At 44.7% G+C, this 22054-nt stretch overlaps 1 protein-coding gene and 1 long non-coding RNA gene across 2 annotated transcripts in view; both read left to right on the top strand.

Annotated features, from left to right (window-relative positions):
* The first annotated feature begins 5358 nt into the window (after positions 1–5358).
* The window catches only part of hecw1a (HECT, C2 and WW domain containing E3 ubiquitin protein ligase 1a), a 91000-nt gene continuing 74304 nt past the window's right edge, over positions 5359–22054 (top strand). The window contains exons 1-4 of the mRNA XM_076291220.1: positions 5359–5385; positions 8846–9158; positions 10340–10447; positions 16799–16893. Coding sequence (XP_076147335.1) covers positions 5359–5385; positions 8846–9158; positions 10340–10447; positions 16799–16893 — 543 coding nt within the window. The remainder of the gene's footprint in view (positions 5386–8845; positions 9159–10339; positions 10448–16798; positions 16894–22054) is intronic.
* LOC143131582 (uncharacterized) lies at positions 10618–12856 on the top strand. The gene is made up of 4 exons (XR_012988127.1): positions 10618–10844; positions 11545–11575; positions 12089–12207; positions 12554–12856. It is a non-coding gene; the product is annotated as an uncharacterized LOC143131582 (long non-coding RNA).

The following is a 22054-nucleotide window of genomic DNA, read 5'->3' as shown; positions in this document are numbered from 1 at the left end:
AAGAGGACAAAACATGATGTTGATTTGGTGAGTTGCCACGGCAGCGTAAGCAGCTTGATTGAGCGTAATCATTTGCTGTGTTTGTTGTCATGGTACACGGCTTGGCTAGGCTTACACGATCTGTTTCACTTCAGTGGTACTACAAGCATGGGTAAGGGGCTATGGATTCCCTGTAGATGGTATCATCTTTCAGTTTCACGTGTTATGAATTTTAAAATGTATTTTTTCAGTAAGGGAATTTTCAGTGATCAAAGAAATACAATTGTCACTGCATAAGAATGACAACACATGCCTACATGGGGGAAGCCGTGGCCTACTGGTTAGCGCTTCGGACTTGTAACCGGAGGGTTGGACCCCGAACAGTAGGAATGCCTGAAATGCTCTTGAGCAAGGCACCTTAGCCCTCACTGCTCCCCGAGCACCGCTGTTGGAGCAGGCAGCTCACTGCGTCGGGATTAGTGTGCTTCACCTCACTGTGTGCTGAGTGTGTTTCGCTAATTCACGGATTGGAATAAATGCAGAGACCAAAATTCCCTCATTGGATCAAAAGAGTATATTTTCTTATACTATTATTATACTACATTATTACATCAGCTTGCTGTCATTGTTTATTAACCCTTTCTCTCCACTGATGAGTGTGTTAATAGCACAGACAGGTAGTGGTGATGCTCACCAGAGTCTGAACAGTCACACAGTGACACGATGAGACAGGCAGCATTAACCTGTAAGAGGTGAGAATGTTAAGCTGCACAAAAAGAATCATTCCTAACGCTTTAATGAGGATGTACCTTTCAATTAGGCTCACTGCTATGGGGAGCGTGGTCTCCCAGCTTAAATAGCAAGAACAAAGCAGGGAGCTTTCACCTTTCATCTCTCAGTGATCAGGGGGGAAAAGCAGTAATATCGTATCATAATTATCCTCAAGGACAATTAATATAAAGCAGCCCTAGGGGATTACAGCAGGGTTACACCGCATGGAATCTCTCTCTTACAGTTGTAATGCTTCACCGTTTATATCAGTGACAAACTCAAACTAAGGCGGCCTTCTGACCTTCACTTGGAGGAGCTCTCTCTCTCTCTCTCCGTTCTCTCTTCTCTCTGTTCTCTCCATTGTCCCTGCTCTCTCGCTCGACGCCCACAGAGCCTTTCCACAGCGTGGCAACCGCCTGATGGTGACACCCGCACCAGCGAGAGCCACATCCGCAACATAAACTGGATGGCCCCCACACAGATGGTCCATTCACTTTTACCCACCATGCATTTCACGCATGGCCGCACACGCATATGTTTCTGTGTGTGGCCCTCCTGATAAGCCCCCCCCCTCTCCCGCTCCCCCTTCCTTCTCCCGCCCCCCCCCCCCTGTAGGGAGCTGGGCTCATTGGATTGCTGCCTACAGTGTCAGTAGGTTAGTGGACATCCCCGAGCCCGTGTCCACTCATGCATGCCTTGGTCCTCCACAGCGGATTTATTTAGGCTGGATGCCGCCCAGCTGAGGATGCCCTGCTTCAACTCCTTACAAACACACACACATGCGTACACACACCCACACACACGCACACACACACACACACACATATGCTCACACACACACACCCACACGCACACACACACACACGCACGCACACACGCACGCACACACACACACACACACACACACAAGCACATCTACACATAAACACACACATACACACACACACAAGCACATATACACATAAACGCACACATACACACACACACACACACACACAAGCACATATACACATAAACGCACACATACACACACACAGACACACACACACACACACACACACACACACGCACGCACACACACACACACACACACACACAAGCACATCTACACATAAACACACACATACACACACACACAAGCACATATACACATAAACGCACACATACACACACACACACACACACACAAGCACATATACACATAAACGCACACATACACACACACAGACACACACACACACACACACACACACACACACACACACACACACACACACACACACACACACATACACAGTGCCCAGAGATCGCTTAGCTGCAGACACCCAGTCACTGCAAATGAATGTAACTGTCATGGTTCCTCCCAAACAATAGTGCAATGGCTGGAGGCCGGCTGGATGGCTCTATGGCTTTAGTGAAACAAATACTTTGGGAAGCAGACTGTTTTGCTGTGATAGACAAAACATTGCATTTGAAATGTACGTTATCAACACATTTGCTTGTTTATATTTATTTAAATACATTTTCCTCTTTCTTTCTAACCTGAAACACATAAACAAAGTTCTTACGCATATACCATATTATACGGTTTCTCTTGGAGGAGCATTACGTTAGAGTATTATCATTAGCACAACGGCATGCTGTTCTTGGTGGCTCCGCTATTTGTCCTATAGTTGCGTAGTGAAGCTGTACACGTACAAGCCGTTTGGATTCAGTGGACAGTACTTCATCACAGACTGCCCCAATACAACCACAGTAAACCTGCCAGCACAATCTGACATGTGGTCTGTCCAGTGGGAGCTGAAGATTTCATTAAACTGTCCTGTTCTGGAAAGTGCTCACCTGAGAGCTTGTTACAGCCCAACCAAGAGACCCCCAGTTTACAGTGTTATGGCGTCCCATTGCCCTCAGTTTACAGTGTTATGGCGTCCCATTGCCCCCAGTTTACAGTGTTATGGCGTCCCATTGCCCTCAGTTTACAGTGTTATGGCGTCCCATTGCCCTCAGTTTACAGTGTTATGGCGTCCCATTGCCCTCAGTTTACAGTGTTATGGCGTCCCATATTCCCCACTGTTGACTAGGATAGATCTGCAGACCAGTGGGGGTCTGGTGCTGCTAATTGAGTCTTTTCCATTTTATATACCTTTATGTGAGGGGGTGCCATGGGGTCTGTCTGAGGGGGTGCCATGGGGTCTGAGGGGGTGCCATGGGGTCTGAGGGGGTGCCATGGGGTCTGTCTGAGGGGGTGCCATGGGGTCTGAGGGGGTGCCATGGGGTCTGAGGGGGTGCCATGGGGTCTGTCTGAGGGGGTGCCATGGGGTCTGAGGGGGTGCCATGGGGTCTGTCTGAGGGGGTGCCATGGGGTCTGGGTTGCTGCTACACTGGAGCCCTGTCCTGCATTTCCCCACATTAGTTTCAGTCTAATCTATTTATCTGTTACTCTGTGGCGTGATTATGGTCGAATTGCATTCCATCGCCTGCTTCAGGGAGGACTGGTTAAGATGAGGAAATATTGTACAATAGACTGTCACAAGAGACATGGTGTTTCCTCCATGTTTCAATAGGGAAAAGGTCCCTATGCAATATAAGTAACTCTTCCAAAGCATTTGCAAATGCTGAGGGTCATAAATGCAGGGTGTGGCCTATTTGTCTACACACAATACAAAGTGTTTTTTTATCTGTCTCCAATGTCATCGTCAGCATTGCATTTTTGGACTGTCTGTCTCACAGCTTTAGAACATCAAGACAAGACCTATTGGGTGTGTATGGACCTTTGATACACACCAGTTCATGCCTTTATATGACACCAAAACAAGCCAGAACTTATTAAGCAGAGTTCAAATCTGATTTCTAAAGTACCCAGTCCTCTCATGGCATACTGAAGAGTTTCAGTGGACAGCTGTGAGACCATCCCCAACACTTTCCCAGATTAGTGGACTCTGCAGTCAGGGATGGTACCCCCCATCTCCTCAGAGTTTTCATTCTGACCATGGGGTTCAAAGTGCTCTTTGAACCTCTTTGAAAAGCACTATTCACTGGGGGGATGTCTTTGAAGTGTCCCCCATAACTAGGCTATACTCTGCCTGTGATGTAATGAAAGATGGCGTCCATGTTACGGGCGTCATGTCATTTGCCATCTCAGAATATGGGGTGTTGAATGTATTTCGGTGGTGTGGAGGTGGGAGCTTTTTTAGTAGCTGTAAGGGGAGCACCAGGCATTGCAGACATATATCTATATTCAAAAAGAATATAGAGATGCAGGAGCTGACTTCTCTGAAAACATGAAAATGCACTTTGTGTCCGTGACATAACACACCAATGGGAAATCAAATGTCATCCATTAAATCAAAATGCCACCCAACCAACGTAAAGAAGGATCACGGGTAAACGTGAAGTATTACAGTAAGGCTTAAAAGCAGTGTTTCTAAAGAGCTTACAGTCCACTCCCTTGCAGTGTAATATATGGTTTTACTGTAGCAACACTTGTAAGAGCCAACGAGTTGACCAATGGGCCCTATTCAGATAATTTTAAGAAGATTAATGTAAATGCTTTATGTGGTGGCCCATATTAAAACAAGACTTTATTGATTGGATAAAAGATAGTTAATGTGTGTACAGTAGGCAGTATTGTGATGATGGATTAGAGTGGGATGTACTGCACAGAGCTCCTATAACCCAACTGGTGCTACAGGGATTGTGCTTTTCATTGGGGTTACTGCTTTTGCTGACTTCTCTTTGCAGGGCTGCACCTTTTGTGCTATTTTTCTTTGTGTGTGTGTGTGTGTGTGTGTGTGTGTGTGTGTGTGTGTGTGTGTGTGTGTGTGTGTTAATTCTTTCAATTGTGTTATTGCTTGGTCAGTGTACTGTATTTTCTCTGTCTCATGTTTGTATGTGCTGCTACGTAGCAATCTTGGTTTTCTTGTGTCTGTCATCTGTGTATAAATGTATTAATTATGTTGCATGTCTGCATTTTTCAGCATAACTGAAATATCCATGGGTGAGATTTCTGGAAGGACCACTGCAAAGCAATTTCTACTATGTGTGGCATTACTCCACAATAGAGCCGTAGTCAGAATACCACATTTTAGTCGGTTCATTCATCTCAGAGGCTGTACTTATGAAAGGCACATTTTCAAGCACTATCAATTAAATATGAGTGTTTGGGTGGAGAGCTCAACATTTAGAAAGGCCTCTGCAGGTTTAAATTATAGATTGTGTGGGATGTTGAGGCCAAAGATAATGAAGGAAACCATATTGAGGCAAGACAGTCTGTGTGTTTGGGCAGAAAGAGCAGAGTTCCAGTAGCACCCATGGGTGCATCAAAAGCCATCTATATAATTTTATAGCATTATACAGACAGCACAGTAGTTCTGTGATAATCAAATAACATAGCATTTAAAGCAATAGTTGGGAATGATATCTGGTACAAACATTTTGATAAAGCTATGAAGTGCAGACATATTGATGAGCTAAGTAACTAGCTGTTGGATGAGATAAGTGCAGACATATTGATGAGCTAAGTAATGAGCTGTTGGATGAGAACGTGCCTCATGTGTTGTGTGTTGGCTTTTCCTCAGGATCTGTCGAGCTTTGAGTTGGAGAATCATAATGCTGCTGAACCTGTGTAGTGTTAAGGTCAGTGTGTGTGTGTGTGTGTGTGTCATACAGATGCTAGCCATCACATCACCACGTGCCTGCCCACATCATCACACATTACACACGGCCGCCTTCTTGCCCACTTACATTCATCACCGTACTGTATATGAGATTTGTGTGTGTGTGTGTGTGCATGTTGATCTCTTGGAAAGCCTGGTGCTTGTTGAAAAGTACTCCAGAGCTTTTCCTTTGCTTCTGAATATGAGATGAGATTCTGTCTCCTCCTCAGCTCTTTGCTGCTCCCCACACATCCTCATTAGTGTGCTGTGCTCAGTGTCTGTGCTCTCCCACCCTCTGTGCTTGCCGTAGGGGAACAGCTTCACACACACCCCCCATACACCCCTCACACACCCCCTACCCCCCATACACCCCTCACACACCCCCACACACCCCCACTCCCTGCACCCCACACCCAAAATAAAACCCTCAGCACTTTCCAAGTATGAAGTAGCGCGGCTAATGTACATTACAAAAAACAATATAACCCAACTCTCCAATATAAAATAGACACTTTTGGACTTTTGAAGACGTTCTTTGGATCTGACCCACCTAACATAACTTACAGTATACATACATGATCTGACCCACCTAACATAACTTACAGTATACATACATGATCTGACCCACCTAACATAACTTACAGTATCGGACATGTAAAGTGGCTAGTATGTAGCAGACGCTATTGTCCAAAGTGACTCGGTCTCCAACAGCGGGTTCAGGATTGAACCGATGGTCAGATTGTGGTCTGGGCAGTTACTATTGTATTTAAAGGAACCATATGTAAGAAATGTATTTCAATTAATCATAAAATGGCCCTGATATGTCACTAGACATTAAGAAATCATGTTCATTTCAAATACTTATATCACTGACAACAGTAGTCCGGCCAGGATATTGCCATTTAAAAAGTGAAGTTGCAGCCCTCAACTGATGTTGATGTTGTGTTTTGTCATGTCATGTTGTATTTTGTTCTGATGCGCCACCCTCCACCTATCTACTAATCACGAAGTCAGTAGTGTTTTGGCATCCGGGTTGGCAACCTCGAGTCAGGGGGAAGGGGAGGGGATACACCGCTCTACAGTAATTTAAAAGTGATTGCAGTACCAGTTTTGGCCACAATCTTACATATGGTTCCTTTAAATATGGGCTGCTGGTATGCACAGTGAATGGACAAAATGAAACACAAATCAGAGGATTTGGTTGTTTGAGCCAGTCACAGTCGCTTGTTTCTATACTAAGTATTTTAGTGCGATATGTGTGGAGTGTGGCGTTATAGCTATAGTATGTATAGTAGTAGTATGCTACACTTTTGTATATGTTATATTATAAATATAGCTATGTATATGTTTCTAAGTATGCTACACTTTTGGAAGTCCTACTCGATTTGTGTACAATTTGCTTTATATATTTGATACACTAGTTTGATGTACTGTATACTGCTTTGGAGTATTTGAGTCCAGCTGTAGAGGTCCAAACCCCACACTAGATCACGACTAAACCCTGACTGTGTGTGTTCCTCATTGTGTATTTCTTGGTAAGAATCAATAATGTTTTTGATTTACATTTCAATAAACATTTACATTTACATTCCTTGTGATCCAAATGCTACACATGGATCTGTAGTTTGGTCAAATACTACACATGGATCTGTAGTTTGGTCAATATCTAACATTATGATTGGATAGGATTTTAGTGTTGCAGCTTTTAAGTTCTGACAAAACATTGGTGTCTTGTCTCACACAAGACCACCATCTTCTCATACTATCGTACTGGCAGAATTGCACAATAGACACACACACACACACACACACACACAGTGCAGGCAAGCTGTAGTGTTATTTGTTGTTTGCTTAAATCATGTAATCCAGCAAACATGTAAAATCTTCAAAGCCTGCTCTCTGATGTGTGCCAGTACCAGACTGTTCAGACTGGAGGTTTCTCTCTTATCAAGAGACTGGAGAGCAAGAGACTGGAGGTTTCTCTCTTATCAAGAGACTGGAGGTTTCTCTCTGATCAAGAGACTGGAGGTTTCTCTCTTATCAAGAGACTGGAGGTTTCTCTCTTATCAAGAGACTGGAGGTTTCTCTCTGATCAAGAGACTGGAGGTTTCTCTCTGATCAAGAGACTGGAGGTCTCTCTCTTATCAGGAGACTGGTCTTAAACACTGGTGCTGTCGTTGGGAAGTGCAGGTTTGCAGTGTACACAGTAGTCCTGCTGTGCTGTTTCACCCACCTCTCATTTACATGCGTGTACTTGTCATGTCCTAGTTACACCCAGTGTTCTCTGAGCCTGCAGTAGTCTGCACCAATGCATCAGGAAGAGTGGCAGTACCCACAGACATACAGTAGGCACAGACACACAGGAAGAGTGGCAGTACCCACAGACATACAGTAGGCACAGACACACAGGAAGAGTGGCAGTACCCACAGACATACAGTAGGCACAGACACACAGGAAGAGTGGCAGTACCCACAGACATACAGTAGGCACAGACACACACGACTGCTGCCTGTGTTCATCACAGTTAAAGTTAGAGTTCAATTACTGTTAATCTAGTCCCACAGCACATCTGCATAATGCACAGTAGTCTATGTATAAAGTCATATTATTTCTGATTACCATTGTAGGTGAGTGGGTGTCACATGTTCTTGATGCAGTTTCTGTAGGTTACACAGTAATATGGATTTTGTCCTCAGAGTAGCTTTTTGTCCGTTTACCTTGGAAGTTAAGTGAGCTGTGGGAGGCATTTTACATTCAATCTTACCTGAGAAATGAATTACTGTGAAAGACACAATTGTATACATTACTAAAGAATCACTGCCTGTGCAGTAGATTTCTGCACAATCCCTGCGAAATACTCAATGACCCTGGCTAAACCTCTCTAAACATGCTTTTTGCTTGCTTCTCTTTTTGCAAATTTGGAACTTGAACTTAAATAGACAACACTTTTTCTTAACTTGCCTCACCCAAAATGTCTCTCACAGCCTTACAGCTTAAGACAAATAGAATATAGAGTTTTCACTCAAATAGAATATAGGGTTTTCACTCAAATAGAATATAGGGTTTTCAGTCAAATAGAATATAGGGTTCTCAGTCAAATAGAATATAGAAATAGAATATAGGGTTTTCAGTCAAATAGAATATAGGGTTCTCAGTGAAATAGAATATAGGGTTTTCAGTCATGCATTTGGAGTCTGCATATTTCCATCATGTCTTTGCTCCAAACTCACCTCATTGAAATCAGTGTGATTAATGCTCTTGATGAACTAAAGCAGGAGGGTGTGTCAGAAATAGCTGGACTACTGTACGTTGGGTCAGGGAGAGGTGGGGAGCATGCTTAGGGGCAGTCAGTAAGGGTAGTCCAAGAGCACCATTGAGAACCATTGCATCAGAACACCGTTATGCACTGTGCGGTTTTGTGCTGCGTGTTCCCCCTTAGAACCTGTACCAGAACCGGCTCCTGGGTCTGGCGGCCATGGCCTCGCCGTCGCGGAGTTCCCAGGGTCGGCGTCGGTGCAAGGACGGCTCGGCCCGGTTCCGCTTCGCCCCTGAGCAGTACCTGAACGGCGGCCGCGACCCACTGGCTCTCACACGCTCCACCAGCGACACCGACTTGGTGTCGTCGGACAGCCGCTCCACGCTCATGGTCAGCACGTCCTTCTACGCCATCGGCCAGTCCCAGGACATGGTCATCTGCTGGGACATCAAAGAGGAGGTGGACCCTGGGGACTGGATCGGCATGTACCTCATCGGTGAGTAGGCTCAACACATCCTCTCCAGCATCACCATCAGTAGAGAGGGGGGGGGGGTTCTCAACACATCCTCTCCAGCATCACCATCAGTAGAGGGGGGGGGGGGGTGGGTTCTCAACACATCCTCTCCAGCATCACTATCAGTAGTGGTTCCCAAACGTTTTTTCCGGCGGACCACCTTCTTACATCCTGACTCGGCTCGCGTACCCCCACCATCCGGAAAGTAACACATTCTATTGACGCATTCCAGGCATCATGTTTAATTAGCCGCCCTACATGAATTTCCCCTGAGGATCAATAAAGTATCTATCTATCTATCTATCTATTAGAATGGTTAGGTAGCATCTCACAGCAAACCACGCACTGTGGCTTTGGGCAGTCTGTCTCCCAATCCACGTGAAGCCTCGGCCTATATGCCTCATCATAGGCTACTTTTGTTTTCTTCGTCTTGTCTTTTCTGTCTCGTCCTTCTTTTTTATCCCCCTGCACTCCACCTCCACACCATCATTCTGCCCTACTCCCCTCCTGCTCTGTTTCTCTCGCTTCTCCTCTTTGATCGCTTTAATTAGGCCTTTTGGACAGTGTCCCTGTTTTTAGACAGTTTTCCATGTTTGCGTAGCCTTCTACATAGCCTATACTTCCACAGAACTAACGCACCAGATATTCTGGCTGCCCGCAGGAAATCATATGCATTGTGGGTAGCTTATTTTTAATGAAAACATAGCCTGCTATAGAGTTCACAAATGGTTTCCTTTAATTTTGCGTTTCCATATCATTATAACCCGATTCAAAATTATGTATTATTTATGAATTAATTTGATTATTAATGAATTAATCATTTTTAACTCCTTTCCGCCATTGCCCTTTTCATCTCACGTACCCCCTATTGGCAGCTCCACAGCTTGGGAGTATTACAGTAATGCCAGGGTCAGGGGTCCAGTCCTCTGAGATAAAAACTGGCAAAACTGTTTCCTGTAAGTTCTTGTGAGTACACATTAATTCAGTAACATCCATGGATTCTGGGGCCATGATGTTGAATGATTCTGTGAGCGTACTCAATCCCTTCATTCTGTACATAGATCTCTGATTATATACTTTGCAGTGTAAATGTTTAAGCCTACGCTGTTATTATTAGGTTTCTTGGTGATTTGCCATTGATATTGATGAATGTTTTCTTTCAGATGAGGTCTTGTCGGAGAACTTCCTGGACTATAAGAACCGTGGCGTGAATGGATCCCATAGAGGTCAGATCGTGTGGAAGATTGACCTGAACTCCTGCTTTGTCGAATGTGAGTATAGACCCTTTCAACAATAAAAACAAAAACAATGCTTGAACGTTCTATTTGGTTCCCAATCTACTTCCTCTGCATTAAGATAACATATGGAATGTTAAAATGGAAGCCTTGTGGGGCCAACTATGATGCTGATAATGGAACTCTCTTGAAAGTCAAGTCAAAGATCCTTAATATACAAAGATAAAGCAGCACAGGCTTCTACAATGGAATGGAATTGTACACAGTTCCTGCCTCCTAAAAAGGCGTGGTCAGAATGCGCTGACGCTACCTGGTTGATGAAAACGTCAAATATTTTTCATTTTCGCGCCTCTCTCTTGCTGTGACCAACTGGAGCTGGCCTGGGTGACTGAATTTGGTACATCGTCGTGGCAAGATGCGGTCTGATTTCCAGGTAAGTGGCAGTTTGAAATGTGGCAAGGTATTTGTGATTAGTCTGTGTCAGTGTAACGAGTTATCTATGTAGTAAAATGTCTGCGGAGTTTAGGTAATAACATTATTATTATCTCGTGTCGCCGTCATGAATGTTAGCTCATTGAGGAGTAACGTTAGTTGACGTTAGCTAGCTAACCATCTGATACCGATAGCAGAGCTAGCTGAGGCACTAGCTACCAGATTAATTTGGTAGTTAGGCTACAAAGATAATTTACGAACCTGATATTTGCTCTACCTAAATCGGCATCACTATAGCTTGTGGATCAGATCTACTGCAAGCGACATTGATTTAGCAGTTTTGAAATGTGTTTAGTTGCTAGTAAAAAATGAGTAGCTACCGTATGTACACAGTTGTTGGTGCACTGAATTTTATTATCAGCCTAGCGTAGCAGCTAGTGAAACATTTAGTTTTACGCCATATTCTCTGTCTGTCCTTGATGACGCGACGATTTTCTCTACTGATCTCTGCCCCGATCCTGCACATTACATATTTTTGTATTAAGTTTGTCTCTGATGGCAAATGTGTAGTCAGGGTGGCGCTCAACGATTGTGTTGAATAACGTTACATCAGTTGTGAGTAGTTTTTCTCGGATGGTCTTGCACAGACCCTTATCAAGCAGCACTAAAATGAACGTCATGTTTGCTAATTCTCTCCCCAGTTGTTGGACGAGCAGAAGGACGCTATGGATGGTGAGGATGAACCCGCGATGACAGGGAGGAATGAACTTGAACCTGTGTTATTCAGAGGATAAGTCAATGCTATGTACTGTGTTCTGTAACTGTCCGCTCTTGTGGCCATTCAAATGTATAGGGCAATTCCACGCAAAACTGTAACATCCATAACACCAACACAATGCCATGGTATTTAGTTGGCATTATGGATGTGACAGTTTTGCGTGGAATTGCCCTATACAAGTTACAGACTTTCAAAGTTAAACATATCAAATATAATTTCATATAGGCTACTAACAATCAGACCTGAAGACTTCATGAAACACTACCAAAATAAAGTTGAAACTAATTCTACAAAAGGCACTCCAAAGGAAAAGCCTTTTTGGCTGCATTGGCCAACATGTTTCGACCAACAGCCTGTCACTATGAAACTCTGTAACTAGATTTAAACTTCCCTCTGTATGGAATCTATTATTCAACATTAGTTAACACACTGAGAATGATTGCTGCACTATATGTATTGTTCTCTAGCAACCTGAAGGTCCAAGACTCAATCCACTGAAGGCTCTCCGTAAGATGGTGGATCTGATGTCTGCTTTGTGGTCCTATAGGACGACGCCATGGATTGGGGTCAGAGATGCGCCTGAGAAGTAAGTGTTTGTGTTTGTAATCAAGTGCTGTAATCACAATTTGACTGATGCTAAAACTGGAGTAGGGGATTTGAATGGACATTTATACCGTGAATTTAAGACATCAAAAAGCCTGTTCATGGCCTCAAAGAAGTCAGTCGTAGTATTTGCCTAACTTGGCAGCCTCTCCAGCTGTATCATAGTCTTCAGTCCTATTGTGTTATCACAGCATTTATAGTATGAAGGATCATATTAAGCAAAGCAATGTGCAGGTGTAGTAACTTAATTTCAAGAACATAAGAACATAATTGTAATTCATGATGTTTTTTTTTTTTTTTTACTTTGCGTGGTGTTGTCTCTGTTTTAGGTGCTGTAAATGCTGGCCATATGACTTCAACCTTCATCCAACCAAACGAAGAGATCCTGCTTTCCTACACTCCATTCAGGATGTTAGTTAATTCAAAGACAATAACAGTATTTAGTTTTGTAAATGCTTAACTACCACTCAATGCAGGACACATCTACTGGCAGTTGATGGAGGGGGTTTAGGGCAGTTGTGCTATTCTTTTCCTTGTGGGTAGACTGCAGAATGTGGCTATGTATGCAGGTGTTAAATTGTGGGATTTGTTGAAAATGTGAATTTCAAATAAAACCATACCATTCAAAGTTAGCCTCACACACTTTATACCCTCCTTTCCTCAGGTTTACTTGTTTGGATCGGATGGACAAGTCGGCACTCCTTATATTAACAAGCTACCTCTTTCTTCTACTAGTTCAATAATATGGTATCTGAAAGAGAAATGCCAGTGTTCATCATATTTTTAGCCTTATGTCAATGAAAAAATAAGTGGTGTATTTCCATTGTAATTTGCGTGGGTAGTAGACCTAAGGATATGGCCGTGTGGCGGCGCTGTGGGATACATCGATTGGCGCTACTTTATCAAACATCAGAGGTAAGGCTAATTGAGAAAGCAGACGTCTGGTTAGGTGTGCTAGTTAGCAACTTGTTAACCAGGGGCACGTTTCCCATAACCATAGTTGCTAACTAAGTTAGCTACTTTGTTGGTTACAATGCAAACTATGGTTTTGGGAAACGCACCCCTGGCTGTCCAGATTATTATGTGATATGACCTACTTGTTAAACAATAATATGCAATACTATAGTACAGTGGTTCTCAAATGGGGGTACGTGAGATTTTAAAATATACAAATAATTTGCAATAAATGTAGTCATGGATTACTATCCAAATGTTTGAATTTTGTATGTGTTTATTAGTTCCAAAGTTTAATAAATTAGACACTGATGGCACAGTGCTCTGTTTTAAATCTTTTTTTTCTCAACCAAAAATGCTTTGCGCTGGTTAGGGGGAAGGCTACTTGGCTGAAAAAATATTTCACAGGGGGGTACATCACTGAAAAAAGGTTGAGAAACCACTGCCCTAGTTTATGTGTATGGCCGTCTGCTATACAGCCTATTTGAACGCAATCCATTTTCGCGATTGAGTGATCAACATCGAAGTGGTAAGCAACGGTAATTTATTCCAGAGAACCTTCGGCTACTTAGTAGATCGCGTGCCAGTGGGTTACAGAAACAGACAGACAAGTGGCAAACAAAGTCGTTTTTCTCATTAACTGTTCATCTGAAAAACGCCATGTCGATGTCAGAATGTAAGGAACACATGTGAATTACAGAAAATGCATTAAAATGCCCAATCTCGAGCTGTATAATTAAGGGCTGGGGCATAATCCGAGAAAAAATGATTTCTTCCATAGGGCCACAGTGTAAAGAATCTCTCGCTAGTCTCCTAAAAAGGCGTGGCGCTAGTGAACCCTACGTCATAGGGGAACAGGAAGAACCCTTCTGTGAATCGTCTCGCTTTATCAACCGTCTCTGGTCAAGTCAAGTCAAGTCAGATTTATTTGTATAGCGCATTTAACATGCACAGAGTGCAACCCAAAGCGCTTCACATATAAGACATTGTCATTGACACAGACTAACAAAGACAATAGATGCCGGACGGAGCGGCGTAGTCGCCAGCGTACCCGTGACACCAAGACATACAAGACATACAAGAAACAAATTAATAAATAAAATAAATACAAATTAAAAATAAAATTAATTTTATTAAATAAATAGAAAGGGTCTATAGAACGCTTTTTAGATTTACAGTAAATTCAATCACAATACTACTTAACTACAATACACTTCACCTGAAGGATCTAATTTAATCCTTGTGTCATGCAATGCCTTAGTGATCAGGCGCAATCAATCACAGAAGCAAGTAGTTTATCATCATTCATCAGGTACCACAGAATGATTTCTTCCCCAGAAAGGACTACAGCTCTCACTAGTGGCGTGGAAAACGTCTCCAAATTCCTGTGCAGTTTTGACAGCCCATCTCTCTGATTATGCAAACCCCTCCTCCTCCTCCCCCTCCTCCTCCCCTCCTCCACCTACTCCTCCTCCTCCACCTCCTCCCCCTCCCCTCCTCCTCCTCCACCTCCTACTCCTCCCCCTCCCCTCCTCCACCTACTCCTCCTCCTCCACCTCCTACTCCTCCCCCTTCTCCACCTCCTACTCCACCTCCTACTCCTCCTCCTCCACCTCCTACACCTCCTCCACCTCCTCCTCATCACCTTCTCCTCTAGACCCTCCTCCTCACCTTCCTCCTCCACCTCTTCCTCCTCCACCTCTTCTTCCCCACTTCCTCCTCATCCTCCCCTCCCATCTCCTCTTCCTCCTCCCCACCTCCTTGTCCATCTCCTCCTTTTCCTCCACCTCCTCCTCCCTTCCCTCCACCTCCTCCTCCTTCTCAACCTACTCCTCCTCCTCTTCCTCCACCTCCTCTTCCTCCTCCACCACCACCTCCTCCTCCTCCAGTGCTTCACTAATCCCTATTTCTCAAAGCTGTCCTGTGCTGTCTGCTACGGTTCCATCCCCAGCTGTTTTAATTCCTTAGAATGTCAGATGACAAGCTTCCTGTGTCTCTGTGTTCCTGTGTCTCTGAGAGCGAGAGAGAGAGAAAGAGAGAGAGAGAGAGAGAGAGAGAGAGGGACAGGTCCCCCACTGTTGGATTGTCAAAGAAACATGTCTTATCTCTTCCCCAAAAAGCAGCTTATATAGCTCTACTGTCAGCAGATGTGCCTCTAGTGTCTCTCTCTCTGTCCTTCTTAAAACTACAGAGCTGGAAGAGTGAATAGGGAAATATGGAGCAGATGCTTGTTTGCTACCAATTAAACAACTGACAGACAACACAAATGCACAGAGTGAATTGGTGAGATTTTTCATTTCGTTTTGCAGTGGTAACCAAATAGATTGAGAGAAGACGGCATCATATAAAACGTGTGTAACCAAGGCCATCACAGGCCTCTAAAATAAGTCAGTGTGATTTGCATAGGGTCCTGTGGTCCTGACATTTGGGGTCTAAATAGAATCAGTTCAGGAGGGAAAGTGCACCACATTTGAGGTCTAAATAGAATCAGTTCAGGAGGGAAAGTGAACCACATTTGTTAGCTGACAGCAGACCAGGTGTGAGCTATTCTGAACTTCGGAGGAAAATGGGACAGCAGTGAAGTATGCCACGCTTGGTCCGTTTATAGAAAGCGTAGTAACCACTTGTGCTAGCTACCTGTTTCTCTGTGGCCAATGCCGGAGGGAGTCTTCTCGAGGAGAAGCTAACACCCATCTTCTGGTCTAGTGCTTTATTCCCTTGGCTAGGGCCATACAGTTCATCTACCCTTCAGCAGTATGCTCTCCCTAGTGTGTGTGTGTGTGTGTGTGTGTGCGTGTGTGTGTGTGCGTGTGTGTCGTTTCTTCTATATTCCTGAATGTATTCTTACAGCCACCCTTTGGGATTGAGTGAGTGAGTGGATGTGTGTGTTTGTGTCAGTGTCTGCTTGCCATTTTGTTTTTGTCAGTGTGTGATCATCTTTGTTTGAGTGTGATTGTGTGTGTGTGTGTGTGTGTGTGTGTGAACATGTATGTGTGTGTGTGTGTGTGTGTGTGTGTGTGTGTGTTTTTATATTCTGCACTACCACTGCCTTGCTAGACAGCTCTCTATTCTATCCCCTTGGCCCAGAAGTAATAGTATACTGTGCTATTTAGTCAAGGCTGGAGGCAGTCAAGCTGTGGACCCAGTACAACACAATCCTTTTCTACTGGTGCCAGCCCAGATCCCCTCAGGGTCCTAATGCCCGCCTGTCTTTGGTGCTTTGTTGTGATACTGCAGCGGAGGCCTCTCTGTGGGACATCAAAGACCATGTCAAGTGTGTGGGGACTCTCATAACGTTGAGGTGCTGTGTGATATACTGTAGTCCGCTGGCCATAGTTGAAAAATAGGTCCTGGCAGGACAAACAGGCGCTTGGAACTGCTTATAGCACTAAACACACGGAAGCATCAACAATTTCAGCAAGGCAGACAGAGAAGGTAGTACGGACATCCATAAATGTTCATGAGTTATTCATTATGTGCAGCACACGTCACATGTAAGTCCCAAGGCTCATGCTCACCTGTATAGAAACCTAAAGGCATCATATGGAGCATCACTTCAAGGCCTCTTCTAAGACCTGTAACTGCTGTATAACTCTGCGGGCCTACTACTCTTGTTGCAGCTGAAACGAAGATCTGTTTCAAGTACTACCATGGAGTGAGTGGGGCACTGCGCGCGACTACCCCCAGCGTCACGGTGAAGAACTGCCCAGTGATGGTGAGTCGTCCTTGCCTGGATATCTCCATCTCTCTCCAACCTCTCCTGGATATCTCCAACTCTCTCCATCTCTCTCCTTCTCTCTCCTTCTCTCTCTATCTCCTCCTGTATATCTCCATCTCTCTTTCTCTCTCTCCTTCTCTCTCCTTCACTCTCCTTCTCTCTCCTTCTCTCTCTCTCTTTCTCTCTCCTTCTCTCTCCATCTCTCTCTCTTTCTCTCTCTCCTCTCTCCATCTCTCTCCTTCTCTCTCCATCACTCTCCTTCTCTCTCCTTCTCTCTCCATCTCCTCCTGTATATCTCCATCTCTCTTTCTCTCTCCTTCTCTCCATCTCTCTCCTTCTCTCTCCATCTCTCTGTCTTTCTCTCTCCTTCTCTCTCCTTCTCTCTCCTTCTCCATCTCTCTTTCTCTCTCCTTCTCTCTCCATCTCTCTCTCTTTCTCTCTCTCCTCTCTCCATCTCTCTCCTTCTCTCTCCATCTCTCTCTCCATCTCTCTCCTTCTTGTCCCCGTTCTATTGGCTGCATGTCCCATACACATATGAACATCCACATTTAGTCAGTACCGGTATATATCATAGATATTAAACTTTAATTATAATAGTAATGTTATAATGTAGTCTATATGCTTAGATATTCAACTTTAATTATAATATTAATCTTATAATATTATGACATATAGTTTTAACATTTTACATAGTTATGTAAAATGTTAAAACTATATTTTATAATAAATTATTTAAAACATTCATGTTTAATACTCATAGCACATTAAAGTGGCTGACATAAGTTTATGTAAGTATTTATGAATAGACAATACAAGCATTATGTCATTGTGTAATTCTCTTCTCACAGCTATTATTATAAAGCATGTATGGCTTTATTAAGATTCTTTGCTGAATTCATTTTATGTCATCAATGTCATAATCAAGTGGCAAAAGAAGCTTTCTGATGCATTCTGATACCCCATGCTCATACAAAAAGCCTATACATTGTAATGCTTTATGAGTAAAGTTATTAGAATATGTAAATAATGATATAGACTGATGTCAGTCATTATGGTACATAATGAATATGCTATAGCTCTTGAATGAATGTGTTTATACAGTTAGTGCTTTGTGAATGCTGGGTTTGAGGAGAGTGCTAGCGCTGTGGTCATGCTAGCGTTCATCGTGATGTTGTCTCACTGATAGGAGGTGTGATTAGTGGCTCTCTCTTATCTTTCCCTTGAAAAATAATTCACTACAACAGAAGGTTAACCAGGTAGAGAGGTGCAGTGATACAGATCTTTATCTATGACCTGCATCTAGATTCAGTCAGATCTAGATGAATCAGTCACTAACTGAACAAATGAGTCGCTACGTAAAGTAGTTAATATGTGTCCACCTGAGCCATGTCCTGCATACTGTACCGGACGTCCCTTTATGCCAGCGCATCTTCAGTGTGTTTAAAGCTCAACGATGAGAACATGACTTCATACTGTACCGTACGTTCCTTTATGCCAGCGCATCTTCAGTGTGTTTAAAGCTCAACGATGAGAACATGACTTCATTAGGTCATTTGGCCCCCTGGGCTCAGGCCAAACACCCTGGACATGCCACACAAGACAGGACGGATGGAGGGATGGAGGAGGGGAGGGGGTTTTATCAACCGGAGAAACGAGGGAGAGAAAGAAGAGGAGGTTGCGTGCCACAGCGCTCTCAAGATTTCCTTTTTCTCCTCTCCTCTCCTCTCCCCCTTCCTCTTCCCCTCCCCCTTCCTCTCTCTGCTCTTGGGTCTGGCGGATTAGTGGATGGAAGAGAGAGAGAGAAAGGGGGGGGGTACAGAGAACAGGACCTTTTTGCCTCCAGCGTAATTTTATAGCTCTCTATAGCTCCTCCACCCCCCACCCCACCCCCACCTCATGAATCCTTAACTGGATTTATGGAGGATGAAGGAGGGGTTACTCCGCCACTCACATACCCACCCCCACCCCCACCCAACCTTCCACACACTGTCCACACCACCTATTCACCTTCTGTCTTAGAAAAAGACTCAGTACCACATCCCACTCTGCATACAGTTGTACTATTTAACAGTTTTGTCAGCCACTTGCCTGTAGTTTATGAGGTCCTTAAAATCCTAGCACAAGGCCCCCTGGCACCAACCTGCTGGTAGTTTCCTTCTGTACAATTATGGTGCTGATGTTGTTATGATGATGATGGGGTTCTGCCATTGGGTGGAGGGGTCGGTGGAGGGAGAGAACCTGAGAATGTCAATGTGTTACACTGCAAGCTTGAAGGCTAATGGTCCAAAAGATGAGGGGTCTTAACTGTCAGAAGGTCATTGTTTTCATCTAGCTGTGGTGTAAGATGATATAATCAATTTCCAATAACCATGAAAATGCTCTTTAGTTTGTGCATCATCATGTTGGGACCATTGGCTGCCTGATGGCTGACTGGGATGACTGGTGATTTTTATCTCTTTAAACGGTTTTCATTCCAGTAGAGGACCTCCATCACTAGCTGCACTATTAAACCACAGATGCATATTTAAATCCATTTTTAATATTTCATTAGAGCTCCTACCCCTACCAGGCATCCATTAGATCTACTGTGATAATAATACAGGTATTAAATCCATATCTAATAAATGTCACCACCTACTAGCTTCCAACAACATTATCTCTGGGCAGCACTAGCTGTACAGAACTAGAGTTGTACATCCAGGATTTGTTTCCCTAGTTCCTCAACATTTGACCTGACCTGTCACTCGGGGCATAACGTTACAGTAACACAGGTGTCCTCTGTTGGCAGCACTGAGGCAGTTTAGCGTTTGTGCGACGCCAGACCCACTGGCTGACTTGTCACTGATACGGGCGGCTGTTGTGCTGCCGTGGCCCGGAGAAGTGCTGAGCGCCCTTAAACCTGATCCGCACACCTCCTCCCCATCCTGGGGGTAAAAATAACCCGGGGGGAAGTGGCAGCGGAAGGCCCGAGGTCAGTTGCCCCCTGCGGGGTAGGAGAAGGTAGGGGAGGGTGGGTGTGGACGCACAGCCAGGTGGATGGACCGACCAGCTCGGCTCGGGGCTTCAGGTCCGGTAGGACTCGCGGGAGTACATGTACAGCAGACTAGCGCAGCAGGCGACCGACTGTGAGGGATGTCCCCAAGACGGAGCACCAGAGAGAGGCGGAGGAGGAGAGCGGCGAGAGCACTCATGTGGATATCCAGCTGGGTAAGACTGGGATGGACAACACATCCTCACAGAGTCTGCAGTCGCATGTTTCTGCTTCTCTCTGTCTGTCTTTATCTTTCCTTTCATTCTCCTCTCTCTTTCTCTCTCTCTTTCTCTCTCTCTCTCTCCCATCTCTATCTGTTCCCTCGTTCTCCAGCTCTTTCTTTACACTCTGCAGAAGGTAGTTGTTGAATTGGGGGAAGAGTGCCTCTTCTAGAGGTTAGCGGTTGAATTGGGGGAAGAGTGCCTCTTCTAGAGGTTAGCGGTTGAATTGGTAGAGGAGTGCCTCTTCTATAGAATGTCCCAGTCTGCCTCAGTGCCTCACCCAGACTACAGCTTGTCAGAACTGTCATAAGAACTAAGACTATTTTTCTCTCCAGCAGCAGTAAGCAGAAGATATCATCATTTCTTGATAGAGACGCTCTCTGTTTCTATCCTTCTATAGCTCTCTCTCTCTCTCTCTCTGTCTCTATCTTTCTATAGCTCTCTCTCTCTCTCGTTCTCTCTGTCTCGGTTTCTTTCAGTTTTGTGGAAATGGTTGTGATGTAAAGACGATGATGGCACTTCTAAGTCAGCTCTGACCCTCTCTCGTCTCTGGGGGAGGCAAGCGAGTGAGAGATCCGTTTCAGATATGTGACAGCCATTTGTGAGAAAAATAGGCTGAAAAGAGACTGTCATCCCACATCCCAACACCATCTGAGAGTTTGGCGCTTAGCGGGCTGCTGGCATGTTTCATACTTAATCTGCAGCTTGATTCCCCACTGGGTTGCTGGTTAGACTGCTCAGTGCTATGATATGTTCTGAGTAGTTCCATCGCCCGCCTTTTTACTGGTGTACAGTGTGGCCTGAGGCTGAAAAAAAGGCTTTGTCTTTGGATTTTAGGATTTGTGGTGCTTTGTTGCATTCTTGTGTATCAGAGCTATTTTAATGCAATCTATTTGAGACTTGCCAACTTTGAAATGTAAATGATCTATCTATCAGAGAGCAGAAGACATGTACCCTTGAGACAAATGCTCTTTTGATGCAGTGATGTGGATTTGCTGTGGAGACAAAAGAATCACTAAAACTATTTTACAAAAGGGTTGCTATGGGCCCTTTTTGGTGTCTGAAATAAAGATTTGATTAGATATTTAATAAATGAGTTCTAAAGCCTCTGTATTAGTTGGACGGCAGTTCTTGCAACTCTTGTAGAAACCCAGGAAGCTGTGGGAAGTTCTGTAATGGGCTGCACCCTCTGCTCCCAGTGCACTGTGAACTCCTTCTTGCTGAGGCCGGGGCTCTTAAGCCTGCCCAGCAGCCTGGAGAGGGCATCTGTGGGCAAAAGGGGACCTGGAGAGGGCATCTGTGGGCAAACGGGGCATCTGGAGAGGACATCTGTGGGCAAAAGGGGCATCTGGAGAGGGCATCTGTGGGCAAAAGGGGGATCTGTGGGCAAAAGGGGCATCTGTGGGCAAACAGGGCATCTGGAGAGGACATCTGTGGGCAAAAGGGGGATCTGTGGGCAAAAGGGGCATCTGGAGGTGACATCTGTGGGCAAAAGGGGGATCTGTGGGCAAAAGGGGGATCTGTGGGCAAAAGGGGCATCTGGAGAGGACATCTGTGGGCAAAAGGGGCATCTGGAGAGGGCATCTGTGGGCAAAAGGGGGATCTGTGGGCAAAAGGGGCATCTGTGGGCAAACAAGGCATCTGGAGAGGACATCTGTGGGCAAAAGGGGGATCTGTGGGCAAAAGGGGCATCTGGAGGTGACATCTGTGGGCAAAAGGGGGATCTGTGGGCAAAAGGGGGATCTGTGGGCAAAAGGGGCATCTGGAGAGGACATCTGTGGGCAAAAGGGGCATCTGGAGAGGGCATCTGTGGGCAAAAGGGGGATCTGTGGGCAAAAGGGGGATCTGTGGGCAAACGGGGCATCTGGAGAGGACATCTGTGGGCAAAAGGGGGATCTGTGGGCAA

The sequence above is a fragment of the Alosa pseudoharengus genome, unplaced genomic scaffold (assembly GCF_046254945.1).
Source record: "Alosa pseudoharengus isolate Yale_2024_CS ecotype anadromous, Long Island Sound unplaced genomic scaffold, YU_APseudo_1.1 YU_APseudo_1.1_scf_18, whole genome shotgun sequence".
In the NCBI taxonomy this organism is placed as follows: domain Eukaryota; kingdom Metazoa; phylum Chordata; class Actinopteri; order Clupeiformes; family Clupeidae; genus Alosa; species Alosa pseudoharengus.
The sequence above is the reverse complement of the archived record's forward strand: the minus strand, read 5'-3'. Positions and strand labels throughout refer to the sequence as shown.